This window comes from Gymnoscopelus braueri (assembly GCF_963280865.1).
Source record: "Gymnoscopelus braueri genome assembly, chromosome: 13".
NCBI classification, from domain to species: Eukaryota; Metazoa; Chordata; class Actinopteri; order Myctophiformes; family Myctophidae; genus Gymnoscopelus; species Gymnoscopelus braueri.
The window spans coordinates 26,724,449-26,744,113 of record NC_137615.1 but is presented as its reverse complement, the minus strand read 5'-3'; the positions used below and the strand labels follow the sequence as shown (position 1 = coordinate 26,744,113).

At 40.6% G+C, this 19,665-nt stretch overlaps 1 protein-coding gene across 4 annotated transcripts; it reads right to left on the bottom strand.

Moving 5' to 3' along the window:
- Window positions 1-1,773: 1,773 nt before the first annotated feature.
- Window positions 1,774-15,630, bottom strand: LOC308099274 (ADP-ribosylation factor-binding protein GGA1-like). 4 transcript variants are annotated; one of them, XM_080447965.1, is made up of 17 exons: window positions 15,570-15,630; window positions 14,517-14,601; window positions 14,076-14,151; window positions 13,382-13,480; window positions 10,134-10,257; window positions 9,585-9,685; window positions 9,396-9,476; window positions 8,770-8,913; window positions 7,948-8,029; window positions 7,678-7,791; window positions 6,843-6,995; window positions 6,377-6,456; window positions 6,018-6,205; window positions 5,550-5,779; window positions 4,643-4,812; window positions 3,722-3,832; window positions 1,774-3,244 (listed from the first exon to the last, which is right to left on the bottom strand). In XM_080447965.1, the coding sequence occupies exons 1-17, from the start codon at window positions 15,610-15,612 to the stop codon at window positions 3,134-3,136; spliced, it is 1,992 nt and encodes a 663-aa protein (XP_080304091.1). In that variant the 5' UTR covers window positions 15,613-15,630; the 3' UTR covers window positions 1,774-3,133. The 4 variants fall into 4 exon arrangements, with proteins under 4 accessions (XP_080304091.1, XP_080304093.1, XP_080304092.1 ...); XM_080447967.1 differs by having other exon boundaries at window positions 6,383-6,456; XM_080447966.1 differs by having other exon boundaries at window positions 8,776-8,913.
- Window positions 15,631-19,665: the final 4,035 nt, after the last annotated feature.

Here is a 19,665-nt window from a genome sequence, read left to right as displayed (position 1 = left end):
GATGAGCTGCTGCAGTGCTGCTGTTCAGCCACAGAGAAGAACGCCGCTCTGGTTTTGGGCTCCATGATTGGTCAAGTTCAAGGATTCTGCTATAGACTTTCATGGTCTTTTATAGGAATACGCGAAGCCTGGCTTTACCATCCTGGCTCGACACAGCCTGGCTTGACAAGGTCTAGCTCGACAAAGTCGCTCCTTTTCAGCCTGGCTTGGCGTTCATGGAACGGAATAAACCAGGCTGTACAGACCAGACTTTGTCAAACCTGGATTTGACTTAAATCCAAGCTTATTTAATTCTCCTTTCGTGTAATAGGCCCCTGGTCATAAAAATAATTCATTTGCATAATCCCTTACACAGATCCATAATTATTTGTGGTTATTGTGTAGCGATATTTTTGTGTTATTAAAAAAAAGGGTCTCTCCAGCTCATTAATGAAAAGAAAATACATGTTCAGGTGGGTTGCCAATTTCAGCCAATCAGGAGATGGTACCCATTTATCAGCCCAAATTTTATAGCATTCCAGTTCCAATTTCGTCTGCAAACGTCTTTGAGTCGTTACTTCCAATTTCACTTGTTGATCCTGCATCCTGTATGCAGTGGTGGAAGAAGTACTCACATTAAAGTATCAATACCATAATGTAGAAATACATATTACAAATTTACTTGAGTAAAAGTACAAAAGTATTGGCATCAAAGAATACTTTAAGTACCAAAGTAAAAGTACTCATGCATAATGTCAAAATCTTTTGAAAATAGGTCTACAAGCTTGCGTTATGAGTTTGTAGATCGGCTATTTTCAAATAGCCAAAGTGCTTAATGCATGTTTTGTAATAATCAAATCTACAAAGTAACTAGTAACTTTTCAAATTATTGTAATGGAGTCAAAGTACAATATTTGCCTCTGAAATGTAGTGGAGTAGAAGTAAAGTATTGGAAAATTGAAAATGAAGTAAAAAATAAAAATACCTAAGAATTGTACCTAAGTACAGTACTTAAGAGTACATGTACTTTGTTACTTTCCACTTTCCACCACTGCCTGTATGAGTTCTCTCTCCTGATTGGATAATATTGGTATCCTGACCTGAAAATGCATTTCATGTTTTCTACAAGGCTGTAGAGATGGGAGACCCAATACCACAATAACACAATCGCAATGATTACTATCAGAATATAGAGCTATTTAACTTATTCAAAATAAAATAAGTTTAACTTCTCCGCATTTAGTGAGTGAAACCGCCATTTAGTTACATTCATTTATATTTTTTATATATATATATATATATGAATGTGTGTATATATATATATATGTGTGTGTGTATGTATACAGAGATATATATTTTTTTGCTGGCCATAAAAGTACACAGTTTAAGTTGTGTAGACCCACAACAAAATGAATAGTTCTTAAGTTAAAGATGGTTGAGTTTTTCTGTTTAGCACTGTATTGGCATTACTAAACACAAAAATCGCGATACGCATCGGCAATATTTGATTGATGTACTAAAATACAATTTTACTATCCATTCGTGTAAATAAATATGAATTATTAATATAACTCCAGTGTGGTGTCTGAGTTGTATTCCCATTGTAGAAATTAACTTTAATATAACACAATAAAATATTTTTTATAACAATTAGAATCCAGCGCTCTGTCCATACACTAGGGGTTAATAGTGCTGCATGCATATAATAAATTGGGGATTGACCCCTGGCTCCGGATTCCCTGAAGAAAGTGGAAATGAAATATATATTTTTAAATAAATATACAGCAAACCAAATGACCTTGTCTTAAATCCCCCAGAAAAAGAAGTTTTATTACCCTTTAGATATATATTTTCAGTGTTATGATCTCTACTTTGAGCAAATGTACATAACTGAACTGCCATTTTCAGTATTTACAAAGCAGTCTTACTGGAGATTAGTAGTGCAGTGGAACATGACTGAGCGACTGTAAGGAGGAGGGAGTAACTCAGTGAGGCTTAACATGCACTGCAGAACACATAAATTAAATTAATGTGTTTGAGATAGACAGGTATTGCCCAGAACTCCAGGGTAGAACTCTGCCAATACATAATGACCAATTGCCAAAGTCAAAGCCAAATACGTTAAGGAAATACGTTTCCTCAACATTTCAACAACATGCTGCATTCTTTGTATGTGTATCTCATACAAGCTGCTTCTGGACTTGTACAGGTAATCGTAGCTTGTAAACCAAGAAACCAAGACCAATCATCCATCCATACATCCAAATGCACTGGAATTGATACAGGACATGAGACAAAGTGAAACTGCATGAATAGGCACATATGGCAGACCCAACTGAAGTCTGATGTAACACAATAGCATAAAAGGTACCAGACGTACCACAGAGAAGTCACCCTGTGCAAATCAAACTGAGATCATTAACTGTTGAAGAAACTGTCAGTGTTATTCATACATCACAAAATAAAAACAAGGTAAACAGGGAGAAAAAAAAGGGAAAAAAGTAAGTCATCACAATTTCCGCCCACACCCCCCCCCCCTTTTTTTTCAAGCAACAGTAGCAGTTTCCCCACGTACCTCCCAGTGCATACTCACTTTTGGTGTGCTTGATTTAGCGTGCTGGTACCCCAGGTGGGTTAAGAACATGCAAAAGTTGGGGGGGATCCCATTTGGTCCTTTGGATGTAATTCTCTACAGAACACCCACTGTGCACTCTGACTGGCTAAACTAAACCAAGCAAACCAAATTTTTACAACAGTAATTACAGCATACATACAGTTTTGTTTTCTTCCTTCTTTGCATTTAGGATGTCGGTTTAAAAACAAAAAGAGTGGCTGGTCCTGTTAAACAGCAGAAGCGGTTGAAAGCTTTTTTTAGTTATTAAAGGATCAACATACAGCGGACTATAAATTCTTAGACACGCAAATTGTTTAGAGCAAAGCGTAAACACAATACACTGATCGAGTGATATAAAATCAAAGATAACAATCAATATTAATCATACAGAAGAATACAGTGCGGTTAAATAAAACAAAAAACAGCTGTATGCAAAGTGTGGAGTTGGAGAGTTGTACAGCAGTATTAAGAGGGAAGCCAACGCTGAAAGCAGAGAGAGAGAGAGAGACAGTCTGTCATGTTGTGGTTCCTGTGTGGATGCTATAGCTTCCCCCACGTCTCAGGAGGGGGGAACTGTTCTAAAACGCCGCTCTCATTGAAGACATCTTCTCCCATAGTGAACGTTAACTCGTACTGCAACAGCACTTTCTCCTGGGAGACACAGTGAATAAGAAAAAAAAGGTGTTTGCATCAGTACAACTCACACTAGAGCCTAGAATTAGACTACTGTACTTGTGTCAACATGAACTTCTGAAGAATAGATGCGATAGTGCTTCATAGTCTTACTTATCAAACCATCTCTTAAATGAGCTTGTCAGTGTTGGCTAGATGCTAGAGCACATGTTTTCAAAGTGGCCGCCAGGCCCCCACCTTTTTTAAAGCCAATTCTCAATAGGGGGCCGCAACCAGAGGCTATGGCTATTTGGATGTCCTTGGCATGGAAAGTTTCGGAACCCCTGTGCTAGAGTAGTGCAATAAAGTTGTTTGGGAATAATTTGACTTTTCTGGCCTACCCTGTGTTGCAGGATGTGCAGAGGACTGATTCCCACTAACAACAATCTCCCATGATTAATTGAATGTGTTTGGGTCAGGACCCATTTCTGTGTTTGCGGACACATTTTTAAGTACCTTTTGAGGGTTTGCCAGCAGCAGGATCTGTGTGATGGCAGCAGGAGGAAGGATGGGGTTGAAGGCAGGTAGTGTGTCTCCTGACGGGGGCTGAAGTTTCACTGCCATAGACTATACAGAGATGAATAAACATTTCAACACATTAATATACGCAGGTTATCGTACAAGAGGTTTAAATAGGACAGATATTTTTTGGGCAAATACGTCTGTTTATCAACACAATGCTCACCAAATATTAATTTTGCATACTTGGAGCAATGGTGCATAAACTGTGTTTTGGGGGCTAAGCTTGGGTCATGGGAAATATCTATTGCATCACATATTTAGGTACAGCAATATTAGAACATGTTACATGCATTTGTTTTTTTATATACTTTACATCAATGAGTATACTAGTGGACTCTTCATGAAGGCCTGAAGACGACCTTGTTTTTGGTCAAAACATGTTATTAATTTGTCATGTGTGCACTGAAAAAAACTTCGGCTCACTTTGGCTTTTAGAGTATACAAATTCTTTATGCATTTTAGCTTTCAATTATTATAAACATGGCTGTTATCTGCAGTCAAACAATTAACTGACAATTAATCAACATGAATAAATACATCAAGTTGAGTCCATCAATATTATATTTCTTCTGTAACTGCTGAAAATCGTAGCTGTCGGGTAGAAACATTGTATCTCCATATTTCATCTTTTTATGTTTTTTTCATAAATTAATGCCATACTTTTTCATAAGACAGTGGTGCACAAAAGTAAAAAATAGATGATCTACAAGCTCAAATCACGCCGACGGCAACGTTGTTTTTTTGCACCCCTGCTGTACAGAATGGGGACAGATGAGCCAGTTTCATGAACACCTATCAATGGTAAATTAGGTCTGTCCACATCACTGGTGTTGGGAAACTGTCTTTGAACCCCACCTTTGGGGCTGTGGTGTCGAAGCTGATGTTGTTGACGGGGACTGGGGCTGAGGATAACATGGAGATGATGACCACCAGCACATCAGAACGTGACGGGGGCGAGTCACGAGCAAAGTGGAACAGGACCCGCAAACTGTGACCATCAAACACAGTCACTGGTAACCGACTACCTGGAGGGACAAATGTTGAGAAACACAGAAAAGTCACAGAAAAAACAAGAAAATGTGCTCCTCGGAGCACAAGTCTCCGCCAGCAGACCTGTGCTATCGTTTTTTGTCATTTAGGGATTCTTTGTCTCTGTTTAGTGTTCTTTGTCTCTGTTTCTTAGCTTTGGCCTTCTGCGCCTTTGCTTCTTCATCAGGTTTCAGACGATGATTTACTGCTTCTTCAGTTTGCGTAATGGGAGTTAGTTGCATTGTGTGATCTCAGCTGTGATCTCTGTTTGTACTGGATAGTACTGTTCCTGTCTAAGCTATTTATATATTTATATTACATGAAACTTGACCAATGTTAGGTGTTCTCAGAGGGACACACACACGCACGGACGGACGGACGGGTGATTTGTACTGGAAGGTACAGTTCCAATCAAGACTGATTGATCCTGTCTTACCTCACTTCAAAAACATAAATGGCTTTTTGAAGTGACACACCTATTTATAGGATTTTATTTCGTAATGCGTCCCTCTAGCCAATCAAAAGCATTGGTGTCAACATATTGTCAACATATTGTCACGTGTCACGTGGAGCTTGACCAATGTTAGCGGGGGGGGGGGGACACACAGCGGGACGAAGCGAAAACATACTCTCCGCTCCGGCGGAGACAACAAAGGATGTCTGCTAATAAAGAGAGAGAGGAAAACTACAATTACAGATGGATGTGAGAATCACCAAGCAAACTTGTACTTACTGGGCTTAATGGACTCCAGCGGTACAAAAACATCAGTCAAGGTGACTTCTGGGGGGGGAATCTCTGAGTGAATGGGGGACATATCCAGCAACGTAGCTGCCAGGTTGGGCTGAGAGTCCAAGAGAGACCCAGGAGGCTCAGAGATGAAGACCGGGATGGGGCTTGGGGTCAGTGCGGACCCAGACATGCTCTGGAGATCTCGCAGAGTTGGTTTCGACTGATGCTTGTCCCTAAAACCCACCACAAAATATAAACTTAATTAGAAGATGTTCAATAGCTCCTAACTATCTGACCTGCAGCTACTGTATAATGCTCGCTTTGAAAACATCTCAAATGTGTGGGTCCACAGGTGGAGGGCTTAACCTCGACACCATCAACAGACTCGTCTTGGCTGTCTTAAGAGTTTTTGTAGCAGAGCAGTGTTAAGTGTGTAAAGTGACAACAGTTTGAATATTAAAGTTACTTTACCATTTGACCTGTAGGCTCTCTGGAGGTAGGGACTGCTGCAGTAGAGTCTTTCCCAGCAAGTCTAGCTCATCCAGGGCTGAGCTGCCAGGAGTTGACCCAGAGGAGAGAGGCTGAGAGTTGGAGGGCGGGTCGGGGCTCAGGAGTAGGCTGGGTGCTGCTGGGATGTCTGTGTCTATGCTGTCTGACGACTGTTTCATGGAGAAAGACATTATGTTAGAATAAACCTGTTTTTACAGGTTTTTCTTTTCTTTTTTTAATAGTTTGAATCATCATTAATCTCTCGTCGTCATCCATCTATCATCTATCTGTGAAATGTTTGTTCTTGTCTGTGAATAAATAGACTGTTAATGACTGCTCACTGTCACCTGGAATGAGTCCCACGCGGTGGAATCCTCAGGTTGGGAGGCAGGGTTGGATGTGTGGGTTCCTTCACTCAAACCTGGGTGAAACAAAGACAAAGTAATAAAGAATGACAATAGTGTCAGAAGAAATTCAAATATCTTCCATGCATCAATATATTGCAATTCTGTTGATCACTATGTGTGTTTAATGCTTATGACTCAGTATGGTCTCAAAGAGTGCTCTCATGGTATGTCAGCTCTGCAAGTGGTCTTGCTATGGTGGGCAATTAAACCTCATTACCTGTGGTTTAAGTCGGTCAAATACTACCCAATGACCCTGCAGTGTTCTAATCTGTGACCACTGACATGGTGAAGGTGCAGTGCAAAACCTTTACAAAGAATGCTGAGTAAAGGATGGCATGAGACCTGTTGACCATGCAGCAAGGAGAACAAGACAGACATGAGTTATCTAACGTGTTGTTACCCAGTGACATGAGCTCGTCGTCAAGGAGACTGATCCCCATTTCGTGGGAGGGAGCGTTCAGGTTATCAGTGGGAGTATGGAACTCTGGGAAGGAAGGAGGAGACTGGGGCGACGTGTCCAATCCTGACAGGTCTAGCAGCGTCGTACTTCCTCCTGTGAGAAGTCAATGACACGGTTTTAAAGTGAAAGAAGTATACTCCAATGGGTGCCTCACACCCAGCATGATTACATACACGCATCTTGTAATGCGATAATGGTGGAATTTATTTACATGATTCAGTCAATAGTTGGACTATCTTCAAGGATGTCACTCAAACATAGTCTCCGATCACTGTAGATTTTTTAAATGCCATCACTTGAGTTTCACTGGGATGTTCATATTCTTAATTTCAGAATATTCCTCTTATATATTATTATATTTCCTCTTCCAAGTGACGTGTGTTTGTAGAAGTGTGTGGGTTAGCGATTAGCCAAGGTTTACTCTTCACTGCATCCAGTTATATTTGCAGATGTAAAACCCACAAAAAGAATCAGAAAATGTTACACATACACTGAACAATTCAAAAGATTGGGCAAAGACTTGGCTGTGTTAATCTAGTTTCATATAATGCAATAATGGCCTTTATCTGATTAAGGACATGGCATATGCTGTTTACACGACGACTTGGAACAATCCGGTAACTGTCTAAGTCAGACTACAATAGGTTTATAACTAAGCCAACTATTAACACTATTAAAACTACAGCTGGACATGATTTGGTTTGGTTTATTTATTAATAAACCAAACCCTTCTGTGCCAGCAGTGTTGTTCCTCAGCTCAGTCTCTCTCACTCACCTGTGCGTGTTTGTGCGTTAGCTGTGTTGTTGCCGTTCACCTCCTCTCCTTTCACCCGCTGCTTGTACAGGTTGATGACCTGGGTCAGACTGTCGTTGGCCTGGAGGATTTCCGCTGTGAAAAAAAGTAGCATGCAATTTGTGTTTTGTGACAGCGTATAAATTACCATAATTGATACGCTGTTGCACGACAATGCGCCTAGCTGAAAATAACAGATTTTCTCGTTAACAACACAACATGATGCGAAAGGAAAATAAAATAAATCCTTACCTAGAGCTTCATCATTGTCCTCTGTGTCACTGGCCAATCTGAACAGTGTGGGTCTCATCTTCTCACAGCGTTGGTACAAGTCCTAAAACACACACAGATCATTTAACACCGAAATCACACCAGCAGCAGTACTTCACTGCTGGATTCTTAGAAAGCAGTGAGGTTCAATGCATTGTCTATGGAGAGGAGCAACCACCACAAAGTAAAGGGGTCAAAGTTGAGAAAAGTACAACTTTGCCGCTACTGCTGTTTGGCAAGATAGAGGCAGCTAACCAGATGCATGCTGTGCTATGGAGCACTGGAGCAGGCAGGCGTGGATTAGGCGTAGACCACATAAACAGTCTACCGTATGGAATATTGATAACAAAGTTTTAAACTAGCAGTTTTAGGGGTGAAATTAATCAAGATTGGGCAACTTCATGGCATATTTCATACCTAAATGTATACATAATTTACAAACAAGCTGCCAGAGATGAGTATCGAGTGTCTGTTCTTCTCCTCCCTGTCTGTGAGCTCTCCTAGCCAGTCACAGCTGCTGGCTTTGATCTGCTAGGAGCTCTCACTGACCACAACTCACTCATTTACAAGGGTGTCTCACTCATTCCTCGGACACATCTGTGCTACGGACATCCGGCTCTGAATTTGGCATAAGTTTCTACAACAGTTTTGTTACTACAACAAAAGGTATCTATAATGATACCATAGGTCTAATTCTCACTCAGAGATTAACATTACTTTCTACGTTCACTACTTGTGTCCACTACTTGTGCCCATCTGCATGTGTGTGTTTGTACTCCTAAGTATAGATCCACATCTACTGACAGACACCTGGATGAGTTCAGCATTGCTCTGTGTGCTGGCGTTCCTGTCGTAGTCCTCCAGCAGCTGAGTGAGCAGACTGACGCTCTCATTCACCTCCTGGATGGCGTTTACGCGCTTTGACACCCTCTCAGCTCTTCTCTGGTCCTGGGAAACACCAAATAAAAATAATCTTTCAATAAACACTATGGTTTATTAAACAAGGCGTGCTGGTGCTGTGTGAAACACAAGGCCCAGAATTCCAAGCAGCACTCTTATGTGCAGGCATGCATACACATACATACAGGTTATTAGACAAAACCTAGCTAGGAGGAAGGCCACAGATGTACACAAAGGTTAGGGAACGACCATTAGCAAGTCAAGGCCAAGTCAAGGCCAAAAAAAACAAAGAACAGTTGTGGTAGAAACCGGGACAGATGTATTCTCAGAGCTGAATCACAGACACAAAAAACACCTCAGGGCAAGCAACCCACTTTTTCATTCAATGTATGTTCCTGCCAACTCCTTCAGTGTAGCTGTAGCACAATATAGGTTCTGAACCTTTCCCTTTCAACCGCATGCAGGGGTGTGCTTTTTCTCAGTAATTTGCTGAAATTTGAAAGAAGAAAGGAGAAAGAAATGGACCTTACCTCTTGAACCATTTCTTTGATGAGCTTGTTGGCTGCTTTCAGGTCCTCGGGGTGAGTGCTGTTCAACAGACGAGACAGCATCTGCCAAAAAGACAATGGCCAGAATTCAGACAAAAGAATGGATTGTTTTACTATCCTCGCCAGAAAAGAAGACAATAAGAAACTCTGCTTTGTTTTGGAAATCCTCACCTTCGACTTCTCCTCATCCTCAAAGATAGCATTCTTAGGTCTTGGTGGGGGCGGGTTCAGTAGTTTGTCAGGAGGTAAGTCTGGGTCTTGTTTGACGATACCTGGTTTTCAAACAGAGAATATCAAAAGACAAGGATTTAACACACACATTAATACAGCAATCGTAATCACAACAAAATAGTGTTTTTCTGTTACAATTTTATTTTAATTTCATTTTCTGCTTTATTCCGATACGAGAGTGTAGAGAGACAGGAAACCTGAGGGCAGAGAGAGGAGAGACACAAGAAATTGTCCTGGTAGTCGGATTCCAACCCAGGTACTCACAAGGAGCATGTGTTTCGAGTCACCAGGCACCCCTATGACATATTTTTTTAAAGTATACAGTATATAGATGTCATGCAAGACTGGACCACAGAGCATTTAACCAAAATTAGACTGACCTACATGAGTTTCAGAGATCCCAGTATATAAATTTGCCCAAGTAAGTAGGCTACGGTGCTTGAGCAATCTTGTCATATGCATCCACTTAAAATGTAGATAGCCGTTTACCTTGTTTCTTCAGCATCTGGTAGGCATCTGTGATCTTAGTTTCATCGGTCAGACCCAATGTCCAGCTGTAGATCAACTCCAACACTTTCTTCTTCACTGGCTCTGGAGAGCGTGAGCCGAGATACTGGAGCAAGTAGAATTAAGAAAGTGACAATTAAAGTGTTAATGTTATAAATGAGAAATTCCGCATAGACTTGAAAGGCATATCGTCGCTTTCAGGCAGAAATCTTGTAACTCCACATTAATTCTTTTTATGTTTTTTCATAAATGAAAGCCCTATTTTATATTTTGTCGCATGACAGTTTCGCGCAAAAGTAGCAAAGATAGTTGACAAGTTCACAACACATCATCATGCAATGCGTATTGAGCTTGTAGATCTGCTACTTTTGCTATCTTTGGCATCCAAAAATAGGGACGCCAGGTTGAATGTGGTTAAGTCTGTCTGTGGGATTTATATATGTTTAACCACTGAACAGTTTACAGTTAAGGCATTTAGCAGACGCTCTTAATCCAGAGCGATTTACAGTAAGCAGGGACACAAGATAATACATCATAATACACATAATACATCAAATGCATAAAAATTGTAATCTAATAATAAAGTAATACATAAGTAAACCAAGAACCTATCATCAGCCTACATTGAAACTATACACAATATATGTCTACATACTGTAACATGCTATCTAAGTTACATTTTAGCCTTGCATAATCCTGCAAGGTCGTCAAGGCTAGGGCAAGTGCTACGGGCTGAAGGTGGAGTCTGAAGAGGTGAGTCTTCAGATTATGGCAGAATCTGAACACTATTAACAAGAGCTTGTGGCTAAACAATAACTTCCATTGGAACACAGGTTCCGTTTTCCATATCCTGAAAAGTAAGGTTTTGGACATACAAGGTTTCCACCCAACAGTGACGATATGAACAAAAACACATTTGCCTGATATAATTTTTTTTTTTTTAATGAATAATAGGTGTTCAATAATTTAGGCCTTACTGTCCGGATCATCACATGTACTAGGCTGTTTAAAGGATCTACACCATGAATTAAAAAAAAAATAAAATATTAATATCATATTGTTTATGTCCCTCAAACGTTTTTCAAAAGGTTTGAGCCTAAATCAAGCCTCAGATATACTCATTCCAACTAACTTCTCTCTGGCTTATAAAGCACTTTCACCTGCAATACCACATTGTCCTGTTTGGCATGGGCGCTATTGAGCCAGTTTGTATGCATGTTATCTCCTGGTTCTGTGTGGAAAAAGTAAAAAAAAAAAAGGGGAGGGATTGTACCCTGACGTGACGTCACATCAGGGTGCAAATCAGTTTGGCCTGTTTTGAGACCAATTTACAGAAAACCCCAGATTTGCTGTGAAAGCCTGAGTGTTCAAACTGGGGTATTTTGGGGGATAGAAGAGAGGTAGGGTAGACCAAAAACACACAAAAAATAAGAAAAAGTTAAAATTCATGGTGTAGTCCCTTTAAGGAACTGTCGTGTGACAAATATTGACATGGGGATGTCATTCACCCTTGGCCGTATGAGTTTCTCTGACAATCTGAATATTATAGAATCAAAATGCCACTTCATGCTGGCCTGGTATTTATTTGTATGAGTACAGCTTGGCTCTATGACACAACCTCTTACCTATGTGTATAACCTTGGTCTAATCCCTGCATTTAGCAGAAAGAGTTTTGTTAAAAAGTTAAAGCTCTTTAGTAGAAGTGACAGTAATCACTGCTATGGAGAGGTTGATCAGTAACATGGGTCTCCCCGTCTCTCCAACTCTAGCATCATGTCGAGGGCGCTAGGGAAACAGGAGATGGGCTCCGGGCTCCTGAACTATGGGCCACATGGCTCGGGAACCATTGTTTCCCAAGGCTACAGACTTTACTTCCATGCGTTTTCTCTCCTGATTTGATGAAATTGGTATCCCAACCTGAAAATGTATTTTCTGTTTACTAAAGAGCTGGAGAGACCAAAGAGCTGGATAGACAGGAGGCCCCTATTACTGAAGAAATAATCTATACTATAGCAATGATTGCTATTGGAATATAGAGCTATTTAATACTTATTTTAACAAATAAAACCAAAATGTAATCAAATCACTTACACCATCTTCAATGTACTCCCATGAGCTCATGCAATAAACTTCTATCTTAGAAATACAAGTCTCTGACTCCGTTTGTGCCTCAACATCCTGATTGACCCAGAATTCCTCGACAGATGCAAGTGCATCTTTAGCACAATCATTTGGATTCTCATTATGAGGCATACTCACTAATTCAGAGAAAGGCCTGAAATTCATTTTTTAAAATGGGGGGAATTCCCCCTTATACGATTCACATGGGGGGGGGGGGGGGGGTTTATACACTTTGGGGAGATACATATAAAGCTTTACTACAGGTCGGTCTTAAATTGTCCGTTTCAGATTACATTTGGTCGCTCTGCTCCAATTTAAGGTATGTGTGCGTGTGAGAGAAGAGAGCAAGGAATGAGAGACGGGCAGAAACTGTACTAGCCTACACTTTTAATATTGATTTTAAATATCAATAGAATTGTATGCAATACTCTGCATACAGTACATATCTCCTACTGTACATTCTATGCATTACTCCTTGGAAAGTCAGAATACACAAAGGACAAAGATGCAAACTTTGCAAAGTTCATCATAATGACATGAAAAAGATCATTTACACTTCGCAGAAACAGAGACAGATAGGAACTAAACAACAGCACTATGTGGAAGTGGGAACAATAATAGAGACAGAACAAAGAGATTTGTGGAAGAAGAGGAAAGAAAAGTATAGACGTTTGCACCAGTATTTATTGGTCTGGTGCTTTTTACAGAGTGGGATTCCCTTCAAATGATGTATTCACGTTTTAAGCCATGATCTATACTTCGTCGTACAACGATGCCATCCCAGAAATAACAATCTACAAGCTCAGAACATGTCTCCATAGAGCAGTGCCAGTGGAGAGGGAAGGGGGAAGGGAAGGGCTCGTTGCCTGTAGAGAGAGGCAGAGAGTGTCTGAAGAGAGCGTATGGGGTCTGTCTACAGCTCCAGCCAGTACAGAGTCCTGCATTCAGGCTGGCTCTGATTATATTAACATTGCTGTAAATGTTGTGCAGGAATGTCCCGTAATATAAGTGCTGAATTTGCGCAAATTATTTACAATATGCACAATTCTCGCAATCTTGTGCCGAAATTCAGGCCCTGCAGACTCAGAAACAAAAATTAAAGGTCTTACCTTCGGTGACACTACTTTGATGAGCTCATTAAGGAATCTGAACTTTCCCACTTCACTGTGGAATCTCTTTCCACAGTTCTTCATACATGTCTCCAACACCTGGAGACACAAGACAATAACATAAATAATAAATAGACAGTCACAGAGGAAGGCCATGCATTGCACTATCATATCAAATTTACAGAACCACTGAACATATAGAAAACCAGTCAAAATTATTCTCTAAAGTTACAATCCATAAGTTTTATCTCCCCCGATGGAGAGAGGTAATTGCAGCAATGTCTGAACTACAGCTAAAGGTCAGACCGCACCAATACTTGCAACAAAACAGTTTTAAGGTCAGTCCACACCAATGCAACTCCTTGCAACTGCCATTGGGGATAATGGTTGCAAGTAGTTGCCTGTTGCAAGGAGTTGCATACTGCAAATACAATAACTTCATTGTCATTGTCAACCAGTAGGTGTCATGACAATGTCAATCAAGTATGACACTACAATACAGATTGGTTCAAATAAAAATGTATTAATTAAAATAAGTCCCAGGTTGTAGCTTTAAAGACTGACTGATTAATTCATTGCATGAGCATTTCAATGAGCACCTACAAACATGTTTCTTGACAGTACATCAAAGACCATGCACATAAAACAATGTCGACTCCTAACTCATTCAATCGTCTCTCATTTCTGAACTCACCAACAGGGCCTGCGTGGCTTCCCATTCCTGCGGTGACTGGATCTTGTGAGCCAGAAGCCTGGTGGCCAGCTGAGGTCTGTAACAGAGGTCATGAATAATTTTCACTCTTCAGCTACTACTTAGTGGTCAGATTGCAAGTGAGTCTTGCACAAGTCACGGCAGTTGCTGAAAAGGTGTCATTATTCACAAAGCCCCTAGCTTCAGATACACCCCAGCCAAGATTGTAAGTGAGCACTATGGGTTTGTTAACAGGCTGTGAACAGAACATGTAGACCTAAATGCTTTGCCATCCCTAGCATCTGACCTACAGTAAGCAAGGCAGCATTTCCTTCAAACTACACCCCCTCCTCATTCATTATTTTAAATTAATCATCCATATATCAACCATAGACATCAAGGATCAACTACAACACATTTCCAGGCAGTAAGGCCTGTCCTTACCCTTCCAAGTCATTGTTGAGCTGGTCACAGAAGGCGTGGATACTGGCCCAGTCAGTGTCTCTGTTCAATGGGTTTGTGGCTCTGTCTGTGATGTAAATCATAAAGGCAGGTGGTTGAGGAGGAATCCAACATTATTTCGACTATTTATGTCTGACTTAGATATTGCAACAACTGCCCCATGGTATGTATGTTTGAATGAATCCCTGTATGTGTACATGATAACATTCAGTATAAGACTGTTCCCCAGCTGTCAAGGGTTCAGTCACTCTCGTGCAGAAGTTAGCATGATGTCCTGCAGCATGGGTCTTCAACAGGGGGTCCGTGACCCCTAAGGGGTCCTCAGAGTTACCACAGGGGGGCCAACAAATCTTTGCGTGATAGGATAATTGTTTTTACATTAACCACTTGAACCCTAGCATCCCTATCTTGAGGAGAAGTTGAGAACTTAAGCCAAAAATAGCAGATCTACAAGCTCACTGCGCCTTGCGCTGCGAGGCGTTGTAGAGCTTGTAGATCGGCTATTTTCAACAAAGAAGTTTGGTGTAGAGGGAAAAAAGAGCAGACTAAGTCAGAGTGAAAGGTCAAGTTTACTAAGTATTGACTTGATTGTTTAGGTGGTTAAATGTCTGAAAATACACATTAACATGAATACAACACTGACGAATGGTACTGTCAAAAAAAGTCTATGAAGCTTTCTTCAGCACAATTTTATATACAGTATACATGTAGTGGTGGGGGTCCCTGCTTCATCTCTGTCTCAGCCAAGGGGTCCTTGGTCTGGAAAAACGTTGATAAGACCCCTGTCCTGCAGTAACCTGTATGTAAGGCTTGCTAACGCTACGTAAGGCTGCTGACAGCTGGCTAGCACAACAGCTAAGGAGCTAACGCGTTAGCATCCTGGTCTGATGGTGAGGTCTACCACCAGGTCTATTCTTTCGGCAGCCACTTCTCCACACGAGCTGTCAGGCTGCTGCTGGCAATGTACGGATAGTACTTTTCACGGCAGTCTCCCCTAAAGAGCGATCGGTACATGAATAACTTAGAAATACTTACTGATACGAGACTCTAAACTCTCCGCATCAGGCGGTGCAGCCATCACTACGGGATGTTTGTGTCATGCATACGTTGATCTCGCGAGAAACACTATTTGGACCACGTCGTATGTGGAAAGACTGGTGACGCGAGGTTACGTCGTATGAGGCTGAGAGAAAATTACTCATCACATTAAAACTGTGTTATTATGTGATATTATGATTTAGCTCTGTGGTCTCTCCTTTCAGTTTACTGCAACTGATACGCCATTAATAGAAACAGCAACAAAAAAAATCAATAACCTGTAGGTTTTTATTCATGTAACATCTCTGATCCTTTAATACAATTTACAATTTAGGCATTTATAGCAGACGCTCTTAATTCAGCAAGCAAGACAACACGAGGTAATACATCAAATGCATAGAAATAGTCATCTAGGATCATAAGTAAACCAAGAACCTATCATCAGTCTAACAGTAGAACATCCAAAAAAGTCAATCATCTGTACATTGAAACTATACTAATGGGTTATTATAACAAATGGGTGTCAAAATCTTCATCATGGCAATTTTTCTTCCAACCTTGCTTTGTGTTTTATCGAAAATGTAATTTAACAACAGATTTGATTCGGTAAATGTTATGCAACTTGTGTTTGCCAAACCTGCCTGCCTCACTGAACCTCACATCTGAGAAATGAACTTGAAACAAGAAACATGCTAAATTTAGAAGTTTTGATCCTGTGTCGCCCTCAGGCGGTAGACATTGTGTACTACAGCTCACGTGAAACCTATTGGACACGTACAGTGAAGTATTAACGGTTTTGTTTTAATGACTGTCTTTGCTCGTCTGGACGCGAAGAAATAATCTAAGAATCACCGGAGAACTCCACCAAGTGTTAACCTATTCCAGTTACAGTGCAGGTTGTATATGTCGAATGAGCGACCAGTCCAGCTTTCACCTGAGGTTTGTTGTGGTTTGTTTTGGACAACGTAACGTTTGATAGAACTTCAACGCGTGAACGAGGAATCTGTCTCGATTGGAGACGACTAATTTGTTTTGTTTAATAGCCTATCTTTAGAAAAAGAAACCCTGCTGGGCAGTGGCACTGAGGTCACAGTTGTTGTTGTTGTTTTTTGCAATACAGTGTTATGCTGTTTACTAACTACAGTAACTAGACAGACAAGAGTGTGGTTTAGACTAGTCTACTGTGACATAAAAATGACGCTATTTTACCTCTGATATTTCATCCACGAAGTTAGGCCTGCAGCATTTGTATTTTGATCCGATTCGATCTCCTGCGATTTAGCAAAATCCCGCTCAAGAAATTAAATCTTGAAGGCGTTATAGTTTACAATAATGTGGTGTCACAAGGCACCAATTATTTAGGCTATACTATACCCCGATGTTGGGATAAAGAACATGTCAACTTCATTCAGAGATGGACTTCACTTGCCTTTTGTACCATCATCCACCATCAGTGACCTGATTGAGTTGATGTAGCCTGTTGGGTGGTTAGTTGGCCGAATTGGCAGGCATCATAACATAGGCAACAGTGTATGCTTGCTGCACCCAGGCACGCATACACTGGCAGGTCTTGGTTCTACCCACCCAAGCCTTTCTTGATTCTATGGATTCATGCATTATTTGTACATTTTATGTTTACCAGTGTTAGAAAAGAGTCAGAGAGGTCACTGTTCTGTAGCAATCCATGATCTACTGTCTTGAGCAGTGGGACCGTAGGACACGTGTAGCTCCATCTGGATAAGCTGTTATCCACTAGTGACTAGCCTAATCTCTCTCTCTCTCTCTCTCTCTCTCTCTCTCTCTCTCTCTCTCTCTCTCTCTCCCCCCCCTCTCTCTATTTATCCCTCTGGTTTTCCTTGTGATTTCCCATTGCTTGTATGAAATGGAACTTTTTTTGGTCATTTTTATTAATAAACAAAAATTTCTATGCATGCACCATGGGGACATCAGCTGAGGAGCTGATCGAGGATCCCTGCATTGCTGGACCCTAAGGGCATGGTTGCTTGTGAAGTGCCTAATCATCTGATTGTGGTCATCTATGTGTCTCAGTACCACAACTTATTCAACGAGAAATCACACAGTTCTGTGTTCCATTGTCTACTTTTTTGACATTGATTTTCTGACTTTCTGACTCTCTCATTCATTGTCTATACTTTTACTTCTACTCCACTACACTACATCTCAGAGGCAAATATTGTACTTTTACTCCACTACAATTATTTGAAAAGTTTAGTTACTAATTACTTTTCAGATATAAATTATGATATGATTAAACATACATTAACCACTTTAGCCCTATTTTATACCTAGGCTATTTGAAAATAGCCGATCTACAAGCTCACAACGCGCCATGCGACGCGTTGTGAGCTATTTTCAAAAATGTTAGTACTTTTACTTTTGGTACTTTAAGTACATTTGGATACCAATACTTTTGTACTTTTACTCAAGTACATTTACTTGTAACAGAGTACTTCTACATTGCAGTATTGATACTTTTACTTTAGTAAAACATTTGAGTACTTTTTCCACCACTGGTCTGTTCCTTCCAAAAATATTTTTTTTTATTTCAAGCTTTGTCAATACTGATACCAGGATACATTTTAAATCTGAAAGATTATCACATTTCAAGAAAGAAGGAGGGTTAGGAGTAGGACTTCCAAATGTCCTCAGGTTAAGTTTCTAGGTTTTCTAGGAGCCAAGTTAATTCTGGGTACGAGTGTGTTTTCTCTTTATTTACCAGAAGATGGCACTGTCTTCATTACAAAAGAGAATGTTCAGCGAATGAATGTGGGAATGTTCCCATTGGTTCTGCGTTGATAGATCCTGCCCACCTGCTTCCTTGCCGCTGATTGGACAACAACTGGTTTGCGTCACCGTAATGCTCACGCCGCGGGAGTATAAATTTGCGGAAGTGCCCGAATTTGTTTGTAACGATTCACTCAAGTGCATGGTAAGCCTGTATTTGTTGTTTGTGTGTTTTTATGTGTCTTTGCTAGAAGTTGTCGCGTTATTCTCTGTAATTATGCCATTGACTCGATAAGATACATCTATGATAGTCTTGATCCAAGGTTAAAGTTGAACTAACTGTTGAAACTTAATGTGTAAGTATTAAACCAGTGGTTCTCAACCTGTGGGTCGGGAGTCAGCACCCCCAGGGGATCTTCACACTTTTTTTATAGGGGTCGCCAGATGACAATGAAGTGACTTTAAGGACTTTTTAAGACTTGTTTTAATACCTCGAAAATTGCCAAATAACAAAAGGAGGCAAAAAAAATGAATATCCGATCTATGTTTGAACTTATGTAGATCTGCTATTTTCACAATGTCTGTGTTAGCGAGTCTAACTACATGTAATTCCTACAATTCCAATTGCTTGTCAGGGTGGGGGGTCCCCAGTTCAAATATGATTTATTTTGGGGGGTCGCGTTCTGAAAAGGTTGAGAACCGCTATACCAAATCTCTTGGTCAAGAATTGCTGATGTACAAACTCGAGACTTGCAGATCTGCTATTCTCGGCAAACGTTTCCCCCAAGTTGCTGTGGTTAAGTCCACTTAATATTGGACGGCACTGCCTCTGTAGAGGTTGTTCTTAATAATGAAATGTTTAATGCATTCTATTCTACTCATTTATCCCCCCAACCCCCCCCCCCCATTCCAAGACCAACCTTGTTTGTTCACTGAATACTTTGGGGAAGTTAACTGAATAAATTACATGTTGTCTCCCACCCTATAAATGAAGTGATAAACGCACAGCATATAAGTAACTGTAGAGCTATTGCCTCCTCTGGGTTTACAGAAGGCAGACTGCTAAGCGGGATAAATAGACCAACGAACAGTGAGATGGATTCGTACATGGATGGCATTTCTACCAGGCTGGAGAAGTGAGTAGTACTGAATAACTTAACCACTTAAAGCTGCACTTTGGGGGGAACGGTGGCGCAGTCGGTAGCGCTGTGTCTTTTCAGGAATGTCTTTTCCTGAAATTATTACTTTACATGGGTCCCATCATTCAAAGACAAAAACACCCATATCTCATAGACTAGGTGCATTCCTTCAAAAGTTTGGCTGATTATGTTGTTACCTTCTTTACAGC

What these genes read in the sequence shown, in the direction of transcription:
- LOC308099274 (XM_080447965.1), bottom strand. Translation starts at nt 15,612, where the DNA reads ATGGCTGCACCGCCTGATGCGGAGAGTTTAGAGTCTCGTATCA. An exon ending in GGACAATGATGAAGCTCTAG is followed by an intron (nt 7,792 to 7,947) that starts GTAAGGATTTAT and finishes TTTTTTTCACAG; the next exon opens with CGGAAATCCTCCAGGCCAAC. An exon ending in TCGACACCACAGCCCCAAAG is followed by an intron (nt 3,833 to 4,642) that starts GTGGGGTTCAAA and finishes ATCTCTGTATAG; the next exon opens with TCTATGGCAGTGAAACTTCA.